General features: G+C 38.8%; 1 protein-coding gene across 2 annotated transcripts in view; it reads right to left on the reverse strand.

Moving 5' to 3' along the window:
• Window positions 1-22,449, reverse strand: part of Gnaq (G protein subunit alpha q) — a 254,207-nt gene that overhangs the window by 104,925 nt on the left and 126,833 nt on the right. Inside the window, exon 3 of one of the 2 annotated variants that reach the window (XM_074052099.1) lies at window positions 21,714-21,866. The exons of the other annotated variant lie outside the window; for it this stretch is intronic. Coding sequence (XP_073908200.1) covers window positions 21,714-21,866 — 153 coding nt within the window. The remainder of the gene's footprint in view (window positions 1-21,713; window positions 21,867-22,449) is intronic. 2 annotated transcript variants of the gene reach the window in all.

Genomic DNA, 22,449 nt, shown 5'->3' on the forward strand with positions numbered 1-22,449 from the left:
TCACAACCCAACAGTACCTTCTTTTCTCTGAAGCTCTTCTTCCTAGGCACTGTCATGCCTGCTCTGCCCTCCCACAGCACACTGGGCATCTTCAGCCCCACTTTTATCTCATACAGGGCCTTGAGTTTGCCTTCCCCAGATTCTAATGAAGTGCCTGGTACCCTGTAAATAACCAATAAATGTTTAATGGGAGAGAACCAGAAGATGTCATTCTCTCCTAGATCTTCACAGGTGTAATTTCCTATTCCCTCTTTCCATACAAACCTTGTGTATGAGTCTACACATACATATTTATTCTAATAAATAAGGTCATTTCCAAGATGGGGAAGAATAATCCAGTCAAGCTGTACACGGACCTAAAATCTGAGAGGAAAAGATTGAGAAAGTCAGATTTCAGGGACAAAACCTCCCTCAAAACAAGATGTCTACTGTGTGAGACATACCTCCTTCCCCATCATGGATTTTTGTTTTTCAGCACTGAGGTTTGAACTTGGGGCCTTGCACTTTCTAGGAGAGCATTCTAGTATGGCTCTTGAGCCATTCTCACAGCCCCCATGGAATTTTAAATGTGTTCAGTGTAAATCTTCTAATAAGTGTCATTTTCTCAGTATTCTGGGTGGTTCTGTATGGAGAGCCTCAATCTGTGGAGCCCTAGAAAGATAAAGTGAGGCATGGTGATGCCTGTAATCCTAGTAGAAGACTCAGGAGGAGGATCAGGAATTTGAGGTCAGCCTTGGCTACATATCATACATACCAAAACTGTCTCAAAAAAGCAAAAAAGAAAGAAAAAAAAAAAGAAAAAGAAGACAGGAGAGGAGAAGAAGAGAAAATAAAAGAAAAAAGAAAAGAGCTGGACCCATGCTCTGAGGTCACTCTTGTCCTTATGGAGGGCAATGAAAAGGACCCAAATTCAGTGCTCCAGGTAAATGACATCAAGACCATTCTAACATCACCCTTCTAATTGTTTGTTGTTTCTATCTCCTAGCCTTTATTATGTTTTGGTGCTCTAGTAACTGTGCCCCTGTGTGGCCCCTCTTGTCAGCTTCCAGTCAGATAGCCCCTTCTAATACTGTCCCATCCTAATGCTGACAGCCCACTTCCCGGGAAGTTTGCTCTACTTCTGCCTGATACAAAGATCCCCTTTTTCTCAGCTCCATCATTTTTCAAGCCTGCACAAAGCACATCACCATACCATTTGAGTCATTGCTCCCCTTTCAATGTATTGTTTCAGAGAAAGGTTGGGGTTTTTTGTTGTTGGGTTTTTTTTTGCTTGAAAGGTTTTTTTCTCCCAGCTCTTAGTAAAAATCAGCAAATATTCCTGCTCTTATCAACTTAGTGCTTAAGTAAACAGAGTGGTGCCAAAGTCAATAATCTGAGATTTTGCTGCAGATTATTTGTAATGGGGATCAACTGCCCACATAGAATCAGGTGTTCACACTTGATGAAAAATACAGAGGGGGAAAGAACCAAAATTTCAAAACACAGGGGCAGGGTTTGTTTGCCCGCTCCCAAGTGGTTAGGCAGCACAGAAAGAGAAGAAAACACTCCATTCTATCCCATCCCATTGTAATAGATTCCACGTGTCTGTTATGCCACCTGACCACTGTACCTACTTAAAACAGCCCCTACTTTGCTTGCACTCAAGAGTTCCCAGGCACAAGTGCTTCAGCAAAGCAAAGAGGAAAGGGATGAATTGCAATTGTGCACTGGCAGAATGACTATGATGACACATACCAATCTGCCTGCCTGGCAAGACCCAAGGGCCGCAGCCCCTCCCCCCACCTGAAGGTCTGACACTATTACTAGCAGGATTTAAAGAGCTGGCTCCTCCAGCCCTACACACCAACGTGAATTTACACTTCTTTCGAGGGACACATATGTTGTCTCATGCAAGCATTCCTGTTCAAATTTAGGGTGATGTGCTGATTCCTAGCAGTCTCTTTCCTACTGGTCTCCTTTGTCTTTTGATACATAATACCCCTTTTGATGCTGCTCAGGTATCTCAGAATCTGATGAAGAAATCTCAAAGTTTTATATTTACAGTTGTACCGCTGGCCTTGCATTTATAATTATAATTTCTCTAAGGAGCTAGGCAACTTCATCTACCAGTAAGAAATTGGACAAAATGAGGTAGAATTTACACCTAAGCAGTCAGTGGTAAGGCACACTGAGAACTCTGCCTCTTCTAGCTCATACCTTCAAGCGTGGACAGAGAAAAAGACCACCTATTTCCCTTTACTCTTTCCATAAAAGTTGATGGTATTCTAGCAAAGGAAAGTGGGTAAAGATTGCTTTCAACTAAACTATGTCAAATGGGAAGAAAATTTTAGAAGAGAGTGCATTATATATCGCTTTCCTGTTTCTTGGTCTTTCCACCTAAAACAAGAGGAGAATTTGCTGGCAGCAGTCGAGTCACACCTGATGAGCTGGTGTTATGTTACTACGTGGCTCTTGGGGCACGTTACTAACTTCTCAGTTCCTCATCTGGAAAAGGGGTGTTACAAGGCTTATGTGTAATGAGGCATATAAACAGCACTGACAGAGCCTAGCATAAAGCAAATGTCTACTATGCCTTCTGAACGTCATTGTTGTTGTTATTACTATTATTAACACTCCTGGGTGAATTTTCAGATCCTGACTGCGGTGGCTGTCCTCACATAATTTTATTTCCAAAATCATTTATCATAAAAGCAAGCCAAGAAACCCATTCTCTTCCTCAAGAATTTAATGGTCTTCCTGGCAATACGAATAGGTCAGTAATGTCACAGTGATTCTTGATTTTGTGCCAAACCCTGAACATCTTTTGATCAGCTGGGTGTCTGAAAACTAAACCTGTAATACGCACAACCACAGGTCACAGATACAGATGTGCTGGGTGTAATATGGAACAACGGCTACTCCTGTGTGTCCTATTATTCCATTAAGTTTAATTTAGCATCTTTGTAAAATTACTACAAAAAAAAAAAAACCAAAGGCTCTATTTCATCAGGAAAAGCAATTACCTTATATCCACTCTGTCCTATTTCTAAGAATCTCTCCACTATTACATAAACTACCTAAATGAATTTTGGAGCGCCTACAGGCAAGAGGACAGAGCGTGCTAAAATCTGTTGACATGATATTGACAAGTCATTCCTATAGGGAAAAACTGAGTATACCTTCCTATAGCAATTGCTATAAGGAAAAAAAAATGAGTTACAGGTTCAAACTATTTTTTAACCTAGACTAGAACAATCTCCTTTTTATATTTATCCTGAAACCCAAATCATGAGCCATTATTTTGTATGGGTCACATGCCTCCCTTATGTCCTGTGTTATTATTAAGTCTAAAATGTCACCCCGTAAGTATACAGTATAAGGGACTGTGTAGTAGTTTCTGGAAAAGTACTCAATTTCATCTGTTTTTTAAGTCACTGTAGTCCAGAGATTGATGTGTTTAGAAGGTTATAAAAATACAATGGCTAATGAACATCACACCATGAGGACTACGAATTGATCAACTGCAAAGTTAGAACTAATACAATTGATACCCCATCCCCAATTACTTCTTAGGAACTACAGGTCATATCATTTTTTAAAAAAGAAATTCTAGAAATATGTACTACTGAAATTATCAGGAAATATTAAAAGGAAATGACACCAAGATTTATCAGGAGGCAAGACTAAACACAGGTTAAGTGGCAGTGATGTACATTGCTTCAGGTTTGGCTTGTTCATGCTTATTTTTTAAATGGCCCCTGAAACCAGAAACACACCATCAAGATGTGCAAATGACCTATTTTCTCAGCCCTGCACTGACTTACTCATCCATGAACAAATACTGAATGCCATTTAAGGAGATGAGACCAAAGCCAAATGTATTTTCTCTGTGTATATGTATTGTAACCAATATAATCACAGAAGTCAAACTGTCAAAGTGGTGTGCCTCATACACTCTATAGGGACAAGGTACAGACAGTATAATTCACAACTCAGCATGGGATGCAGGGTAATGCTGCTTTACTAATGAGAGTATAATTACAACATGCAAAATCTGCTTACATGAGGTTCAGTGCTGTGTGTAGAATAGTTCGGTTTAATAGGAAAACACACACACACACACACGCACATTTAAAATAGGAAGAGACAATTTGATAAAGCTCTGCAGATGGCTTATTGTCTCAAAAATCACTTCAGTGATATCATGTGACAATATCATTGTGCCCTTATTTCAAGCCTAAAGAAACCATTCAGTTGTGTGTCACAAGAATGGTAAGAAGGGAACCTAGTGAAGAAACTTATCTGAATGCATAAATGGAAATTTAGAAAAGAAAAAAGAAGATGAAAATTGGTATCATGGAGGAAATAAAAAAATAGTAGAATTTATAAAGTGAATGTAATTTCAGAGAATACAAATAAATTAAAATATGGAGACCTCTAGTTAAAGACCAATGGACAGGGTTTTTTTTTTCTTAATAAAAAGACCACTTTCATTAGAAAATTAATTAAAAACCAACTGAAATATCCCTGGCTTCTTGCCTAGAGATAACATCTATGTTTTAGGTCATAATTGCCCCCCAGAAAAATTTTCCAATCTTACCTTCTGATTTTGCTTGGTATACTTATTAAACTAGATCATTATCTCATTTGTCTCTTTCTCTGTGACCTCTTTGAAATGAGGTCTTATTTGGAGGAAAACATAAAACATGTCTATCATTGAATAAAAATATCACAATTAAACATGTAGAAAGAAACATGATAATTACACTAAGAATACAAATAGTATCACTGGTAATGTTAATCTTTTAAGACATTTAAGGTCTAACACTTAGGAGGCTGAGGCAGGAGGCTCACTAGGTCCAGGCCAGCCTGGGGACAGACAGCGAGACTCTGTCTCAAATTTAAAAAGCAAAAAATTTAGGAGCAAAGATGCTAAGTTTTGTTTTCCCATCTATAAAAATGTAGTGAAATGACCTCTCAAGAAAAGCCCTTGCCATTTGTTATAAATGTCACAAATGACTGTAATATGAGGACCAAAATGTGGGTGAATCAATGGAAAGCATCTCCTGTTATTCTACATCTGCATTAAGTTCAGAATACATTTTAATTCAGTTCTTGTATTTTATGCACATTTTAGTCAATATATACATACAATAAACATGAACAAGAAAAATAACACACAGTGTAGCAGCATTCCTGGCACATGGATTTTTGCCTACTAAATACTCGGTCAATGAACAAATAACGTTATTTTTGCTTTATATTTTTGCAATGAGGAATACAAACTTTTCCCTAAAAGGCATTCCTGGGCAAACACAAGCAGTTTTATTCTGACTGGTGTGGGCAGAAGCTGAGATCTACAGATATGGTTTATTTTACCCTGCAGTTATCCTCCAACACTACAGCACTGAAGAAGTGTCTGGATTCTCAGTCTTGTGACTTCAGACTTCACTTGTCCCTATGAAAGCCAAACATCATAGCCCAGAACAGAGAGATAAGCATGGTATATGCAAATGATTGCTGTGTTTCATACAGAAAGAAGACTTGGAAATATATTTATAAAAGAAGGATGGCATATATAAATTATTGCTAGCAAGTAATTAACTTTTAACAAAAGGGGGGGAAACTAGGATTTTTCTGGAATAAGTGCATACTAACAATATTTCCTATACAATAATTTACAACTGGCAACATGTGACATCTAAGAGACTTCTTCTCTAATGAAGATCTTTAGGAGGCTGGGCCTTACCCCAGACTTTAGAGTCAAACTAAACTCTTTCAATACAAGAGAAAGGATGGGGAGCATTTACTTACCAAACTTAAAGAGCTTTCTTTATGTAATTACTTTTAAATTACTTTTATGGTATATATCCTGAATACTTTCTAAATTGGTTTGCTCAGCAAGCAATTAAAAATCGAGGAATAATGAGTCAGGCTGTCTATCAATTAAATCTTGGGTTTTTTTTTTTAATTGTTTAACCCTACAAAAACAGTAACATGAAATAAAGAAGAGAAATATTTAAACCTGACCCCATACCAGACTTTCTTTTTAAGTATTTCTTCATGTAGTTGAAAGGGAAATTTGTAAAGAGAGTGGAAATAGTTTATGAAACCAGAGGTGCTAGTACTGTTTGGACCAGTGCCTCTTCCACACTCCCTGTCGCTATGCCCTCACCTGTCTCCTTATGGAAGGCCAGATCTGACTTTGTTGGTGGTATGACCACTACCATAGGAAAGCTGGAGAGTTCAGTAAGGCATTTCTGGTCCCATCAGAGCTCATATGTGCAGGTGAGAAACCTGAACATGGAAGTGACTGGACAATCTCCATCACTGCTGGCATTAACATCTTGCTACCTCAGGTCCTCTTCTTTACCACACAGGGAGAGTTCTGTTGTGAAATTCAACCACTTCAACAGACATCTAGAACTCGACCTATATCTCGTAGCTTTTTGAGATCAGTGGTATTCAGCTCCCTGAAATACCATTTTTTAATAATATTACACTTCTCATTTAGGTCTTTGTTTAACCTGCAGGGACCGAGATCATATATATTAGGACACACTGTATTGCAATCTAAAAGGATAGGGAGGGTGGAAGAGGGAAAGAAGGAAGAAGGAGGGAAGGAGGACTGGAGGAAAGGAGACAACTACCTAAATTCCTGCCTTGAGTGTTAATGCCTATTAATAAGAAAAGGTAAGACCTCTGTACTCTGCAAAAGGCCATTTTCTTCTCTCCTGTTTAACTTAACAAAGAGAACAATTTATAGGTAAAGCATCTTGAGATGCCACTAAAGCCTCCCTCCATTTTGAAATGAAGTTACATGTTTCACATAGCATTAGGCTTCTTTTTATTTCCCTACAAACTCCCCAAAAGCTTTTTTAAACAGAGCTGTCAGCTCTGTTTGTTCCAGTCCGTGATTTACAAAGAGCCTGCGGATGAGAGAAAGAACCAAACAGGAAAGTTACTGCGGCATTTCCATTACAGCAAGCTTTTTGAGCCCACCCTTCTGCTCTCCACAACTGAGCACTCTGCTTACCTCAACCCTAGCAGGCACACATTAGGGGGGGATGTATGGTTCTGGAGAAGGGATAGTTTTCAGTTCTGGCCCAATCATGGGGTAGAACTTCCTGACCCAGCAGTACTGTGGGTTCTGTGTTTCATCCTCTAGCACTGGGATTCTCCACTGAGAACTTTAAGCATATAACATAGCCTTCCCAGTTGTGGCCCATTGCTCTGTATCCACAGTAGTAAGGGAATCAAAGAGGGCCCCCCAAAACCAGCTCCCTCAGCCATTTCACCGCCATTCTGGAGCCTGGTATCTTCATTTCTTACTATTCCCTTCATTACCCTCTCAATCAGCCCTCTCTCAATGCACCATGGAAATGGCCTTTTTGTGGTCTCCACAAGTCTATTTGTGCCCTCTTCTCTTCACCCTCCTCCAATACATGAGGTTACTTCCTTTTCCTAGAATTGCTGCCTTGTTCTCTAGCTATGCCTCCTTCCTCCCTTTGGCTGCTTTCTCTCTTTTTTACTGGCACCTACATGAAAGTATTCTCCAGGATTCTGTGTTTTTCTCTCCAGTCAGCCCTTTCACCACCTTGGCCATTTTCTGAGCTGAGCTGTAGCAAGCATGTAACACCCAAGTCTCTTGCTTCTCCAGTCCACTCCCTCTTCAACACTCCCCAGCCTGCTCTGCAGGAGCCTGCAGGGACATCAAGTCCATTTACTCTTCCCTGGGAATCCTCCTGATTTTCCCATTTCTGATATGTCTTTCCATCTCTGTATTTGGCCCCACCATGCCAGCTGTAAACCTCCATTTCCTGGACTGTTTTGCTCCTTTGTCCAAACAGCAACCACAGATGCAGAGTGCTGCCTGTTTCTACCCAAAACAGTCTCACACCTGTGTGAGTATAGACACCTGCTTTTAAGCTAAATAGCCCCCTTTGAACACAAAGCCTCTCCTTGCCTTTACTATTCTTTAACATGATTGTGATGCTGCACACATTGCTGATTTTAAAAAAACGAAACACAGAAACTAACAGCTAATGAATGTACATCATTCAGTATATTTACAAGGATTATCCTGCTCATTTCCTTAATGGATTTGTTTTGCCTACAGAAGGTAGAGATGAAATAATGATACACTTAATAATGTCATTAAATCAATCCCACACTTTGACTCATTTATCTGTTTGGCTCCACAGTATATAATAAAAAGCGTATCAAGTTTTTAATAAGCCATTAGTGTGAAACCTGAAACATGGCTTTTAAAAACTCATCTGTTTGTATAATTTGGACTCTTTGCTTGAAAGTACAGAAGGAATGATGGCTTTTTAACTTAAAGACATCAACTCCAAGCCCTGGCGACCTAAAGGATCAGAGTTATAAGAATATCCAAAGCTAAAGAAAATTAGCTTTGTCCAGATGTTCACTTTTTTGTACATTTGGACAACATGTACAACAGAATTTTTCAATGGAAGTCAAGATTTAAAAAAAAAAGATTTCAAGTACCTTTAGGCTAACACCAGCCTTAGAAAGGGCAGTGAAGTCTGAGGCAGGCTAAGTAAGACAGAGAGCAATTAATTGTATGAACCTTACCTTGCAGCTATACTGGACCTTAAAAGATATAATCTCTCATTGGCCTCAGCAAGCCACTTGTGAGCTGGCAAAACTGAACGTTTTGTGCTGGATTTAGCAAAGAATGAAGTATTAAAAACATTTAACTTCTTGGAAAAAAAAAAACCCTAAGTAAAAGCACAAACATCTGTAATTTATCCTTCATATTGGGAAGTGCAGAAAAAGAATGATTAATAAGTGTAGTTCTGTGCAAATTTTTCCTAAGGAGGCAAATTTTTATTCTTGTCATATTCCTAGGCTGAGACTTCCCAGTCAAGGCTCCCTTAAAACAAATTGGCACCTCTTACTAGCACAGCCCAGGGCTGCCTGAAGTGGGTTAGCCAGAGCTAGGGGAGGAGTTAAGGACCGAGGCAGTTTCCCCGGTATCTGGTTCCCATGTCGCTCAGTCCTGGGCTTAGACAACCTAGCTTTCAGAATGGTTTTCCTGCCAGGCCATGCTTCTGAAGGCTTATCGCATACCTTACTAATCTACCAGCAACTGGGAGAATCTGCTATTATCCTTGAATTTCCTTATCAGGAAACCAAGTTTAGGAGAAACTAAATAATTTGTCCAAGATGGCTGTGGTTAGCCTGACTCTAAAGACTACCTACCTCACTACTGGATGTTCTCAACCAAGGCTGACTGGGGTTAGGGGGTGGGTGGAAAGGGGGTAATTTGGTTGCTACAATGACTGACTATGGAATGCTACTGGCAGTGAATGGTCTGGGACCAAAAATTTTAAATACCCTGCACACCATGGGTGGTGCCCACTTAAGGAAGGCTTGCCTTGCCCCAAATGTGATAGGATCCCTATTGATGAACACTGTGTCATGATGCTCCTGGAGTGTGTCAATGAAAGAAGAAAACCTACCTTGAGTGTCTTCAGAGGCCTGGGGCAGCAGGAAACTTCCTTTAACACTGGGGTCTATATGAATATACATGAACCTTTTCTTAATCAACAGCATGTGCCTAACAAAAGGTAGAACTGTTTAAAGAAGAGTTCACTAAATACTTGTGGATACAAGATGGGAAACAGACACAGGCTGAAAGATCATGGCTTCTCTTATGTTATCATCTAGCCTTGATGATGGGCATCTCACTAACAGTGACCACTCAGGGGTCTTCTGGGAATCAAGACCAGGAGTAAAGCTGGGTACAGTGGCACATGTCTGTAATTCCAGCACTCTGGAGGCTGAAGCAAGAGGATCACTTGAGTCTAGGAGTTTGAGACTACGTTGAACAATATAGCAAGACCCACCCCCATACAAAAAAATATAGAATTATTCCTGTGTGGGATAGCCTCAGTATGCTCCTCCTGATCCCCACGATTGCTGTATAGACAATACAACATCAGCAGTGTCCCTGTGTCCTCTGCCTTTCAGCTGGGCTCAGACATGGGAAGCCTTGGCAGGAGACTAAAAAGTACAACAATTACAGTGGTTCCCCTTTATCTATGTTTTATTTTCTGCAGTTTCAGTTACCCATGGTCAACCACAGGCCAAAAAATATTTTAAAATTCAACAAATAAGCAATTTACAAGTTTTAACCATGCTTAAGTACTGTGGTGAAATCTTACCCTATCCCTCTCTCTTCCCTGGGACATGAATCATCCCTTCGTCCATGTATGCTCCCGGTATATGCTATCCATACAAAAGTCATTAGTCATCCCTGATACCGGATCACCTGTCGCACTGCTGCAGGACTTGATTCAAGTAATCCTTGTTCTACTTAGTAATGGCCAATGTGTAAAAGAAACAATGCAAAGGAGACATGACAGCATAAGACATGGAAGGATAGACTGACTCTGGTACTATGTGGCACTGTTGCAAGGCATACAGGGAAAAAAACCCCAGCAAATGTAGGCTTTGGCTCTATCCTTGGTTTCAGGAATTCACTGGGGTCAAGAACATATCCCCCCTGGATGGGGAGATTATGGTATTTTCTGGCTCCTTCCACATGAAGTTATCTCAGGCTAGATGTGTTCCTAAATGGAGTTCATGACTCTAAGATAACAAACACTACTCATCTCTTACCCTATGGTAAGCAGAATAATATCTCCTCAAAGATACTCAAGGCCTACTCCTCAGAACCTGTGAAAAATGGCACCTTCTATGTCAAGAGAGGTTTCAGATGAAATGAAGGTTGTTAATCAGCTACTTTTTAAAATTGGGAGATTATCCTGGTTTATTTGATAGGCCTAATGTAATCTCAAGGGTTCTTACAGTGGGACAGGGAGATAGAAGAGGTCACAGTGATACAATGTGAGAGGGATCTGACCCCTGCTATTGGCTGTGAAGGTGGAGGAAGAGGCCATAAGCCAGGAAATGTCTCTAGAAGCTGGAAAATACAGGAAAACAAGATTCTTCCCAAGAGTCTACAGAAAGGAATGTGGACCTGGTGACACCTTTAATTTGGTCTGTATCATGCAGTTTAGACTTGTGACTACCAGAAGTCCAGTATTGCTTTAAATCACTGAGTTTGTGGTAACTTCATACAGAAGCAACATGAAACAAATACACTCTTATCCAGGTCTGGTTATTGTTCTCCTTTCAGGCCCTGGGGAGATCAACAAATCTCCTTGGTGGTTGCTGTGCCATACCATGGTAGCCATTCCCCATGTGAACAAACCCAGGGCCATTTTGATTGTACCCCTGTTGGAATTCAGAATCACAGACCCATTCCATATTATTTAGCTTTTTTCTGCAAACAGAAAAATTAACTCCTTTTCACTCTAAGCTGCAAATGGAAGCAAATTCATTAAAACCGAGGGCATCTGTGTTTGTCAGTAATCTATTAATGTACTTCTTTTAACTTAACAAACAACCCACTTTGTTATTTTCTTCTTTCCTTACCTGAAAGGGCACTGAGGCCAGGCATCAAGAGTAAGTGCACAGGACTGGGAGTATAGCTCATTGGTAGAGCACATGCTTCTTATGCACAAGGATGTTAACACATTGATTTTTTCAAACTAGTAGTACTTGGTACATACTTTTTCAGAGTATCATTTATTTCAAGAAACTACACATAATCCATAATATCGTGGAGATAAAAAGGGCCATTTTTCTCATCCTCACCAATGTATTTTGTGAAATTATTAAACTTACCATTAAGAGAGATATTCACATCATAACCTGAAATGTCAAGAACTTTCTAGCTACATTAGATGTCAACTTTGTTTAGAAAAATTTGATTCCAGGATAACCCAGTCAGACATTGGAAATACCAAGGAACAAAGTCCTCAGAGCTATGCATGAAAAGCAACATGACCAACCATATAACATACCTAACTACTGGAGAGAGATGGCTGAGTGGGTAACAGGCAGTGGCACGAATATCATGGGAACAAGGGGTCCAGCTCTGTCAGTCATTGGCTCTGTGTTCTTTAGCAAGTCAATTCTCTTTTTGAATCTCAGCTCTCTTCCATCCATAAAAAAAGGGAAATTATATCACCTTTAATAACACTTGGGCTCTCCTATGCTGTAAGTCTACGCAATACTGAATTGGAAAGTGCTTCAAAATGATGAGAATAAAGAGTTGGGTGAGGTTTATTATAATTAGCTTTAGCAAAGCTCATTCATTCATTCAGTTGGTCTAGGGTTACTGAAGAGTTACTCTGTGCCAGGTACTACTTCAGTTGCTAAGAAAAAGGGGTGATTATAAAATACTTATCTTTACTGGTAGAGACCTTACTGTTTAAAGAGAAAATATGTAGTTGTTTGGCCATAATTCTGAGGGTTTGGTTCCAGAAACACACCTACCAAAAACCAGTCTCTCAAATCCCCTATATAAAATGGCCTAATATGAGCATATAACCTGTGTCCATCCCCTGGATGTATTAAATAATCTCTATAATACCTAAAACAATGCAAAAACTATGTAAATGGTTATTATACTGAATTGTTTAGGGCACATGGACAAGGAAAAAAAACTCTACCTCAGTTCAGATGAATTTTTTCTGAATATTTTCAAACTACAGTTAATTGAGTCTGAAGATGAAGAACCCATGGATATCAAAAGCTGACTGTATACATTAAACTATTAAGGCTGCTATATTAGAAGTCTATATAAGGTTCAATGGGGACACAGAGAATTACATTTGATTCTAGTATTCCTGGAAATGGAGGAAGCAATCATACTTGATAAATTCTGCTTCATAATAATTACTTATCACTAGCTGGTAAAGTTGGGCAGTGATTAAAATTACAAATGTAAATAAAATCAGATCATCATAACCAAGATGGTTACTTGTGATGTCTCATCATTCCTTAGTAACTGTTATGGCTGAGAAAATTATCAGTGGTATTTATGAATCATATTAATGGAAGAAATAACCCAACCAGAAGTACTTCTCTAGAATTTTACACAGTAACTTCACAGTTGCAGACAGCAATGAGTTATAAAATGATATAAAGGTAAACTCTGAGTAGTTCTTAAAATGAAAATTCAGTATCATTATCTTTAATTGAAAATGAATGTAAGCTAGAAATTTGGTAGAATGTCTTATCTAAATTAAAATAAAAATTTTAGATGGAAGCATATAAAGTTTTTTTGAAGGATCATAGTCATCTATAGTTTATTTTCTAAAGTTAAATATTTTCTATATTTAAAAATATATTCAGATTATGTATCAATTTAAAGAATAAAAAATTTTAAAGAAAGCTTTAATTCATGCTTTGCATCTGACAATAAAAGAATAAAACATGCTTTCCATATTGAATTTTAAAGCAGGTAAGTTCTGAGCTTGAAAATACTCCAGTTGAAAACAGAGCCTCCAAGGCTGGGCATATAGCTCAGTGGTAGAGCACTTGCCTAGCATGCACAAGAACCTGGATTTGATCCCAGTGCTGAAAGAAAGAAAAAGAAAAGAAAAAAAAAAGCAGAGCTCCTTAGTAAAATAGAGTGCGTTTTAAACAGTCTGTCTGCAACACTCACCTGTGCAGACATCAATCTTTATCATCCTCCCAACCCCACTTCCAGACCCAGTCTGGAAACTTCCCCTGAGTGTTCCATCTCCCAGGAACCTTCCTCTACTCTCAGCACTCACTGTGAGTGCCATTTGGGCTAATCAACACATCAGGAATTCATTCTTTGTATAACTACTCATTTGTATTTCCTCAAATAAATGGAAAATTCCACAGAAGCCAAAACCAGAGCCCCAAATTCCTTGCATCACTAGTACTGTTTTCCTTTTCTGTACTACTTCCAATTTATGTTATTTTGCTTTTGTAAACCTTTCAAAATCTTCTTTGGAACACGGATGAGTATTAATAAAGAAATATAGGATCCCCAGTAAGGTCCTGGTTTGTGACTAAGATATATGGTAGGGTCTTAAAATTAACTGAATTGCTGATTTAAAATGTTATAATTAAATCATCATTTAGTAAAATTATGAACTCCTGTGGAACAATCCCCAAATTTGCAAATAGGGCAGATAAGCAGAAGGGGAACATGTTTAGAATCAAACCCACGGTGCAAGTCCATCCCCAAGCACTCCTCGGGAGGACACAGGCAGGCTTTCTCCAAGTGGATGGAAGAGCGACAACACCTGGCTGTGGAAGCATGCAGGAGCACACAGCAGGAAGACAATCTTGACTCTCAGCTACAGTTCTTTCTACTAATCAAAGCCATATGCCATTGGGAACTGGCTCATCCAATAGGGATTATTCTGAAATGCAACGTGACAGAAGAGGACCAGACAGGTCTAAAAGGACATGCAGGAATAAAACTTTGTACAATTCCCATCATGTCTATGCCCGATCTCATCTGATCTCAGAAGCTAAGCAGGGGCGGGACTGGTTAGTCCTTGGATGGGAGAAGTCTCATTGTCATTAAGGCTCTCAAACAGGCTAAGTGCATAAATTACTTACCAATCTTGACCAATAATTTAGCTCTGCACTGTAAATATACCAACTCAAGCATAAACATCAGCCCTTCAGACCTTACTAGACCCAATTCTACCTAACGGTGGGCAATAGTTATGAGTTACCAATACCCTGAGGTCGCCCCTTGTCGTAGATGCAACAAGGAGAACCATCAGCAGTAACAGAACGCTTGCTATAGTACAGAGTGCATGAGTACACCTCACCTACACGTGTTCTAAACAATATACACTCGTCAATAGTAATAATAGCAAATCATATTAACAAGTCAACTCAATCCTGGGACGGTGCTATGGCTACATTTTTCGAAATAACCTACTCCATCCAAATCAAACATTCTTGGTGTTTAAAGTTGATGGTCAAATTTCATACATCTGTAACAACGCTTTTCAATCAAAAGTCCAAATAGACCGAACTATGAATTATGAGTTAAAAGACTTAATGTTTTATGGCATTGTTTGACTAATGAACTTACCTTTAGTAAGAAACAGTTTCTTCTTGAATAATGATATAACCCAAAATTAGCTTTTAAATATACAATGTAACACTACAAGAAATATGAATGCTAAATATTAGGAGACAAGTTGTATTTTTGGAGCCGGTTCATATATTTCATATTACGAACATTATTTTCTACTGTCTCCCTACTGTCACTGTCAATATTTATTGATGTCAAATTTTATTTCTAAATAAACCAACCATGTAAGCAATTATTCATTCTATTATCTTTCAATCTGAAAAAAAAGAACACAGAGAACTGACATTCTGGAGAGGAAGTTGAGCTGTGTAATCTGTACGACAAGCCTGATTAAATGAGGTCAGAAAGATAAAATTAACAGGTCATGGTTTCCTGTGTTTATCATAGTATCCAGGGACATATAAAATATTTATAAAACAAGACAGGGTATATAGGAACATAATCATTTTGATCAAGAAGACTAAGTATAATCTACTTGTGAGATTTTTTTTTCTTTCTTCTTTTTTGGTGGAACTGGAGTTTGAACTCAGGGCTTCACGCTTACAAAGTAGGCACTCTACCACTTGAGCTCCACCTCCTGCCCAGAGAAATTTTAAAATTATTCCTTTTTGGGATAATTTAGTTATCTGAACTGGTAAACAACCATGTTTGCTACACATAAATGTAAAACTAAATACAGGAATTAATCCTCTTAAATACTAAAGACATCACTGCCCTAATAAAATATTTGTAATAACTCTCAAGTACTTCTAGGAAAACTCCAGACTTTACAGTGCAGCCTAAAGAATGATCTTTAATTTGGCTACTTCCTACCTGTATAATTTTAAGATCCAGAACCTCTCAACAGGGCCATGATTCATTTTCTTCCAAATGGACCTTATAGTCCTGTGTCCAGATCAATCCCCTTCTGGGAATGTATCTCCACTTTCAAGATCTGACACAAGTCTCCTGTGCCACCAGCCTCCTCTCGCTACTCAAGCCACAGAAAACTCTAATAATATTTAGAATTTTTACTTTGAGAGATAGATGCGTACTCTCTGCATATAAAAATAGATCCCTTCTAAGCAGTGTCTGCGTAGTAGGGACTTTGGTCTTTGAATCAAAACTTAGGTAGAGGAACCAGAACAAATATATTTTCCTTCATCTCTTACTTATTTCCAGTATGTCTTTAAGGTAATTTTCTTGTATGGCAGATTTTAAAGAACAGGATAAAAAAAATGACCTTCCGCGTCAAGATGACTACGTGAGCTTAATCAGCCAACGGAGAATTTTTGAAGAATTTCCATTGTGAATTACCAAGTTACTGATATTGACAAACACATTTGTTACATATAAATAAGGGTAGCAGCAGTCAGAAACCTCAGAGAAAGTCTGATGCCTTTTCTAGGTGGCGAGGCCCAGTTCTTGCTCTGTCAAAAACTACATGCAACTCAAATATCTACCAAGAGCTAAGTGGAGAAACTCTAGTACATGCTAAATGGAATACAAAGAGGCAATAAAAGGAGTGAAAAAAAAACTACTGATACAAAGAGCATGCATAAAAACCTCAGAAATATTATGCTGAGTGTAGGAAGCCAGACAAATGGAAAATATGGTGAGATTCCATCTGAAAACAGCAGAACATATACTATATTATAGGTCAGATGACATACCTAAAGAACTAAAACACAGTTCAGAAAATTCAGCCAATGCTCTAAGTCCCAAAGTCATTCTTTAGAGAAATAGAAAAAAATCTATCCTCAAATACACATATAAGCATAAACGATAACAAAAGCTATCCTGAGCAAAAAGAGCAACACTGGAGGTGTCACAATACTGGGCTTCAAATTATACTACAGAACCATAGTAACAAAAATAGCATGTTACTGGCACAAAAACAGATATGGAGACCAACAGAACAGAAAACCCAGAAATAAAACCACATTGCTACAGCCATCTTATTTTTCTGACAAAGAAGTCAAAGACATACACTGAAGAAAAGATAGCCTCTGCAACAAATGCTGCTGGGGAAACTTGTTATCTATACACAGAAGACTGAAACTAGATGCCTCTCAACACACCTCTCACTCTACAAAAATCAACTCCAATCAATCAAAGAACTTATTGTAAGATCTGAAACTTTAAAATTACAGGAAAAACTCTGGACAATATAGGCATAGACAATTATTTCTAAATACAACCTCAATTGCCCAGGAAATAAGAGCAAGAATTAACAAATTAAATTAACAAATTTAAAAGTTTTTACACATCAAAAGAAACAATTACTAGAATCAAGAGACAACCCATAAAAATGTGAGAAAATCTTTGCCAGCTATTCCACAGATAAGGGATTAATATCCAGACTTACAAAGAGCTCAAAAAACTAAATATCAAAAGAGTAAATAATCCAATTAATAAAAGGGCAAATGAACAGATTAATCTCAAAAGAAATACAAACGGCTAATAATTGCATAAAGAAATGTCCAATATCCTTTAGTCGTGAAGGAAATACAAATCAAAACTACACTAAGATTCTATCTCACTCCAGTCAGATTGGCAACTGTCAAGAAAATAAATAATAACAAATGCTGGTGAGGATGTGGGAAAAGGGAACGCTCATATACTATTGGTGAGGAATGTAAAGCAGTGCAATCACTATGGAAATCAGTATGGAGGTTCCTTAAATAACCTACTTTATGACCACATCACACCACTCCTGGGCATATATTTGAAGGAATATAAAATGATACACAAGAGAAACATCCTGCATACCCATGTTTATTGTAGCTTTCCTCACAATAGCCAAACTGTGGAATCAGCAGAGGTGCCCAACAACTGATGAATGGACAAAGAAAAAGTTACACACACACACACACACACACACACACACACACACACACCCCATGGAATATTACTCAGCCATAAAGAAAAATGAAATTATTTCATTTGCAGGAAAATGGATAGAACTAGAGATCATTACACTGGGTGAGTTAAGCCAAGTCCAAAAGGTCAAATATCACATGTTCTTACTCATTTTTGGAACCTAGACCTAAAATGATGATGATAATAGCAATATTTAATGGGACATGAATGTAAGTGAAGGATTATGGGGGGATCATTGGGAAGGGGTAGGAGAAATGGGATGATACTGAGAGGTGAAGAGGATCAAAGTACAAAGACAGCACAATGAAACCCACCAAACACTGTCTGAGGAGGGGAGAAAGGGAGGGAGGATAAATAAATATAATGAAGAAACAGAACTTATTCGAAGTATACCGTATGCATCTATGGAACTGTCACAATGAACTCCCCTGTATTATCATTATATGCTAATTCAAAAAAATTTAAAAAGAAAATTCACTTTCTAAAGCCATTGTATTTTCTTAACACATAGTCTTCTAAGTTCTGCAAAAGAGAAGCTATTTTACCAAGCTCCATACTGCTCCCAAGCCACAACCACTACTTACTATCACTGAAAATTTAGTATCCCCAATTCAAAAAATCCAAAATTCGAAATGCTCCAAAATCCAAAACTTTTTCAGGACTGCCATAACACCACATGCGGAAATTACTCACCATACAATTACATTTTGTTAAGAAAATTATTTAAAACATGATATAGAATTACCTTCAAGCTATGTGTATAAGGTGTATATGAAATGTAAATGAACTTCATGTGCAGACTAAGGTCCCATGACACATCATTCTGCATGTGGAAATATTATAACATCGGAAAAACTCCCCAAATCCAAACCTAGCATTTCAGATACAGCATACTGAACCTGTACTGTGGTTAGGTACCAGGGCAAGTCTGGTGGTCTCCTCAAATGAGATAGATTAAAGGTACAGCTGAGAAAAGTAACTTTCAGCCTTCCTTCCTTTTCTCATTTTATTTATTTGTTTATTTATTTATGTGTGAGTGTGTGTGTGTGCGTGTGTGTTACTGGGGATTAAAGCTAGGGTCTGCTCTACCACTTGAGCTGTGACCCTAGCCCTTTTATTTTTGTTTTTGAGACAGGATCTCACTAACTTTGCTCAGGCTGGTCTCCACCTCACATTGTGATCCTGCCTCCTGAGCAGTTGGGATTATGGCATGCACCACCACACCTGTCTAAGAAAAGTCATTTTCAAAACAGCCAGACTGGCTTAAATTTCTCCCTGTTTCTCTAAATCGCAAACAGCATTTGTGTTGTTTTGTTCTATTTTAGGAGAAGGGATATGTGTCAGTCTTTTACGAAACTCAAGGAGTCTTCAACAGCTGTGGGCATTTCTGCTCCTTTTTAATATCTTCTTCATAGGGAAGGTATTCACATGCTGCTTGTTTTCCTCTCTATATGCACAGTCATTGCTTTGTTCCCAAGTTCCACTCCACCACCATCAGCTCCCAGGTGAGGTGATATGGACATGTCAGTTGTTCAAATGTGCTATAAAAATATCACTCTCTTCTGATCTACAATAGAACTACAGAATTTACAACCTGAGTAGACAAATATGAAAGTTATGATTCTTTAACATCAAAGACCAGTTACCATGAGAGAAAAAACTCCTTCAATAGGACAACTTGAGGTTTTTTGCTTATCTGGGCAATACTGGACTTTCTCCAGGGTGTGTGTGTATGTGTTTCCATAAATGGCCATAGGAAAGAGAGCAACTGAAATCTTGACAGAACATTGCCTATGCCCTAAATGACCTCATGTACACTATGTTTAATGTTTTATTTTATTCCAGAGCTAATAAGGAATGGGTTTGGTAGTTCCTTCAAATCAAATAATAAGTAGCATGAATGTCCAAATTTTTCTAAATAGCAAATACTATACTTGTTTGTTAATCTTATAACTTCCTTGTGTTACATACTATTCTTAACATCCACTCAGCACTGAGCTAAATAATTGTAGCTCATGACATACGACGTAAATGCACCGTGGTTTGGTTGTGGTCAGTGCTCAAATTACATATGGTCAACATTACCTGTGAACATTCCTAAAATCGCTGTCAAAATACCATTACACTTCTAGCATCTAAGTTCTCAGCAGCTTAAAAACCAAAAATACATTTCTTCCACTTTTGCTGTCATTTCAATTGTAAATTTCAACTCCCTGGAGCAACAGAAGCAGGGAACACTACATGTAATCAAATTTGCCATGTGCTAACATAAAAAACACTTCTGAATTTAAAAAAACTCATAATACAAGCATAACTCACTGAGATACAAATTAAAAAGCACATTTTGACACACATCACTACTTTTAGTTCTTCACCACAAATGTATGTGACTGGCAGGGAAGAGATAATCGTTCATTTCACTGACAGAGACACTGAAGTCCCGAGAAACAGAGACAAAGTCTAAGGGCACACTCAGACTTTTAACATTTCTGAGTCCTATGTCTGTATTTTTAACGGCAAAGCAGCCTGTGTATAGGTACAACACACAAACATGTGAAAGGGGCATAAGGTTACAGAGAAACCAACCCAGGCACACTGATAGTGAACTCTTCCAGGGGTAAGGACCAATGTGAAAAGAACACAAAGCCCAAGGCAGAGTCTGGCAAAAGGAAGATCTGGCTAGGAGGAGAGTGAGGGTTTTCCAGGTCACCAGAGTATTCTCACAAAGGCACTGCAGAGGGGAGGAAGGGAAGAGCAAGCAGAATGTGTTAGAAAGCACAACAGAATAAGGTTTTGTATTCATCCCTTGGGGTTTAATCCTGACGATGTTACAACACTTTAACACCCCACTTAGCCTAAGCTAGCTGAAGAACAAAAACAAAAATGCAGTAATGGTGGTGAGCAGATGTTTGCCTGTACAATGAAGTATCTGTTTTCACAAGCAAGGGATAGCAGCTGATACCTACTAGGTGATGGGTACAGAAAAGGAAATGAACCTTACTGTGTTTATTATCTCTTTTGAGGCCTGACTTACCCCTAAGGGAAATAAATGCTTATGTATTCTCTAACATGGCTAATGGCAGAGATGCCTACTTATTTTATATTTATTTGCAGTGCTCCCAGGAGTTGAAAATTTCATTCCAAATGAAAGCACATATAGGAATCCAATCACTAAACTGCTCTTAGTGCAAAGAACTTGGTTAGGAGTTTGTTGGCAGGTGTTTTTGTTTCATTGACATTAAAACAGGATGAGTGGAAAGGCTTGGAGCTAGGGACAAGGAAATGAGGTGTGGAGGAAGACAATGAGAGGCAGCCTTGAGACTGCTTCTAGGCCAGGTGGCAAGGGAATGAAAGACAGTCAAAAGCGGCCTGCATCTAAGTACTAAGTAAATTAAGGCTATAAACTGCATCTGTGTCTACAGTTCATGATGTAGTGGTTCTCACTAATATACCTAAAGCCTTCTGTAGTGCAGAAAACAACCAGGCTGCAACAGGCACTTCATACAGTATATTGGGCTCTGACCTGCCTCAGGTAAGTCCAAGAAGAAGGTAAAATGTATCTTTCTTCAGGGGTCCACTTCCTTCTCTGGAACTGTACCTGCTGCTGGCTAAGCGCAGACTTGGGAGAAGTGGCTCCAGGTTCCAAGATGCTCTGCTTTCTGCCTCCTCCTGTCTCAGTGTATTCCCCTTTAACCCACAAGCCTAGGGATTTCCAGATAAAATTAGAAACCAGAAGCTTTAAAAGAAAGCAACTGGTCATTTCAAGATGTCAGAGACAGCCTCTGGAGCAAGATCTTTCTCCTCCTCCCTCAAAGCCCTTGAACTTGCTGGTTACACTTTTGCTGACATTCAGGGAGTGGGGCTAAGCAATCCACCTAAACTTTAAAATAACACTCACAGATGAAGGAAAGGTCTCGCAAGGGATGTTGGGGGAGGGTGAGACAGTGAGCAACACCCCCACCTCTCCAGTCTGGTTCAATGTGATTATTTGATCCAGTGAGGTTGTTGAAAACCGAATTCTCTGGTTAGGTTGGAGCATATTCCACACAAACTGCAAAGGAAAGAAGAGATTACTTCACTGTTGCTATAGACAACTAACTTCCCTCACTCCTCAAATGTAAAAATGGTCATCCTAGAACTACATTTTAGAACTATATTTGCTGCTGTTAGAAATTAAATCCTCTGCTCAGCCTCTTTAGTCAAAGGGCAAACAGTTACATTAACCCACATCTTTGTGGGGTTTAGAATAAAGATACATATAAATATAATTTGACTTTTCACTAGACTAAACCACAGTCAGCTGAGCTAACTCTCCCCGCAGACCTTCGGCAGGGGCCACCGGCCAGACAGACAAGCCATTAGGCTGAGAGCCTGGGTGGGCACCACAGGCAGGTCCATCAACTCATCTACTAATTACTTTATAGATTTGCTTCCCGCAAATATGATCTCCATGGAGCTCTTGGGAATGGGGCAACGCCTTGGAAAATGTCCACTCTCACAGAGGAGAGCCAAGTTTAATGCCAACAAAGAGCTTTAGAAACTGCACTCATAACCCAGTCCCCCTTTTCCTGGCAATCAGCAAAGTCCCAGAAGCCACAATGCTGAAGGCATCCCTTTACACTTCATTCCTGCAC

Source organism: Castor canadensis, chromosome 13, assembly GCF_047511655.1.
Source record: "Castor canadensis chromosome 13, mCasCan1.hap1v2, whole genome shotgun sequence".
Lineage (NCBI taxonomy): Eukaryota > Metazoa > Chordata > Mammalia > Rodentia > Castoridae > Castor > Castor canadensis.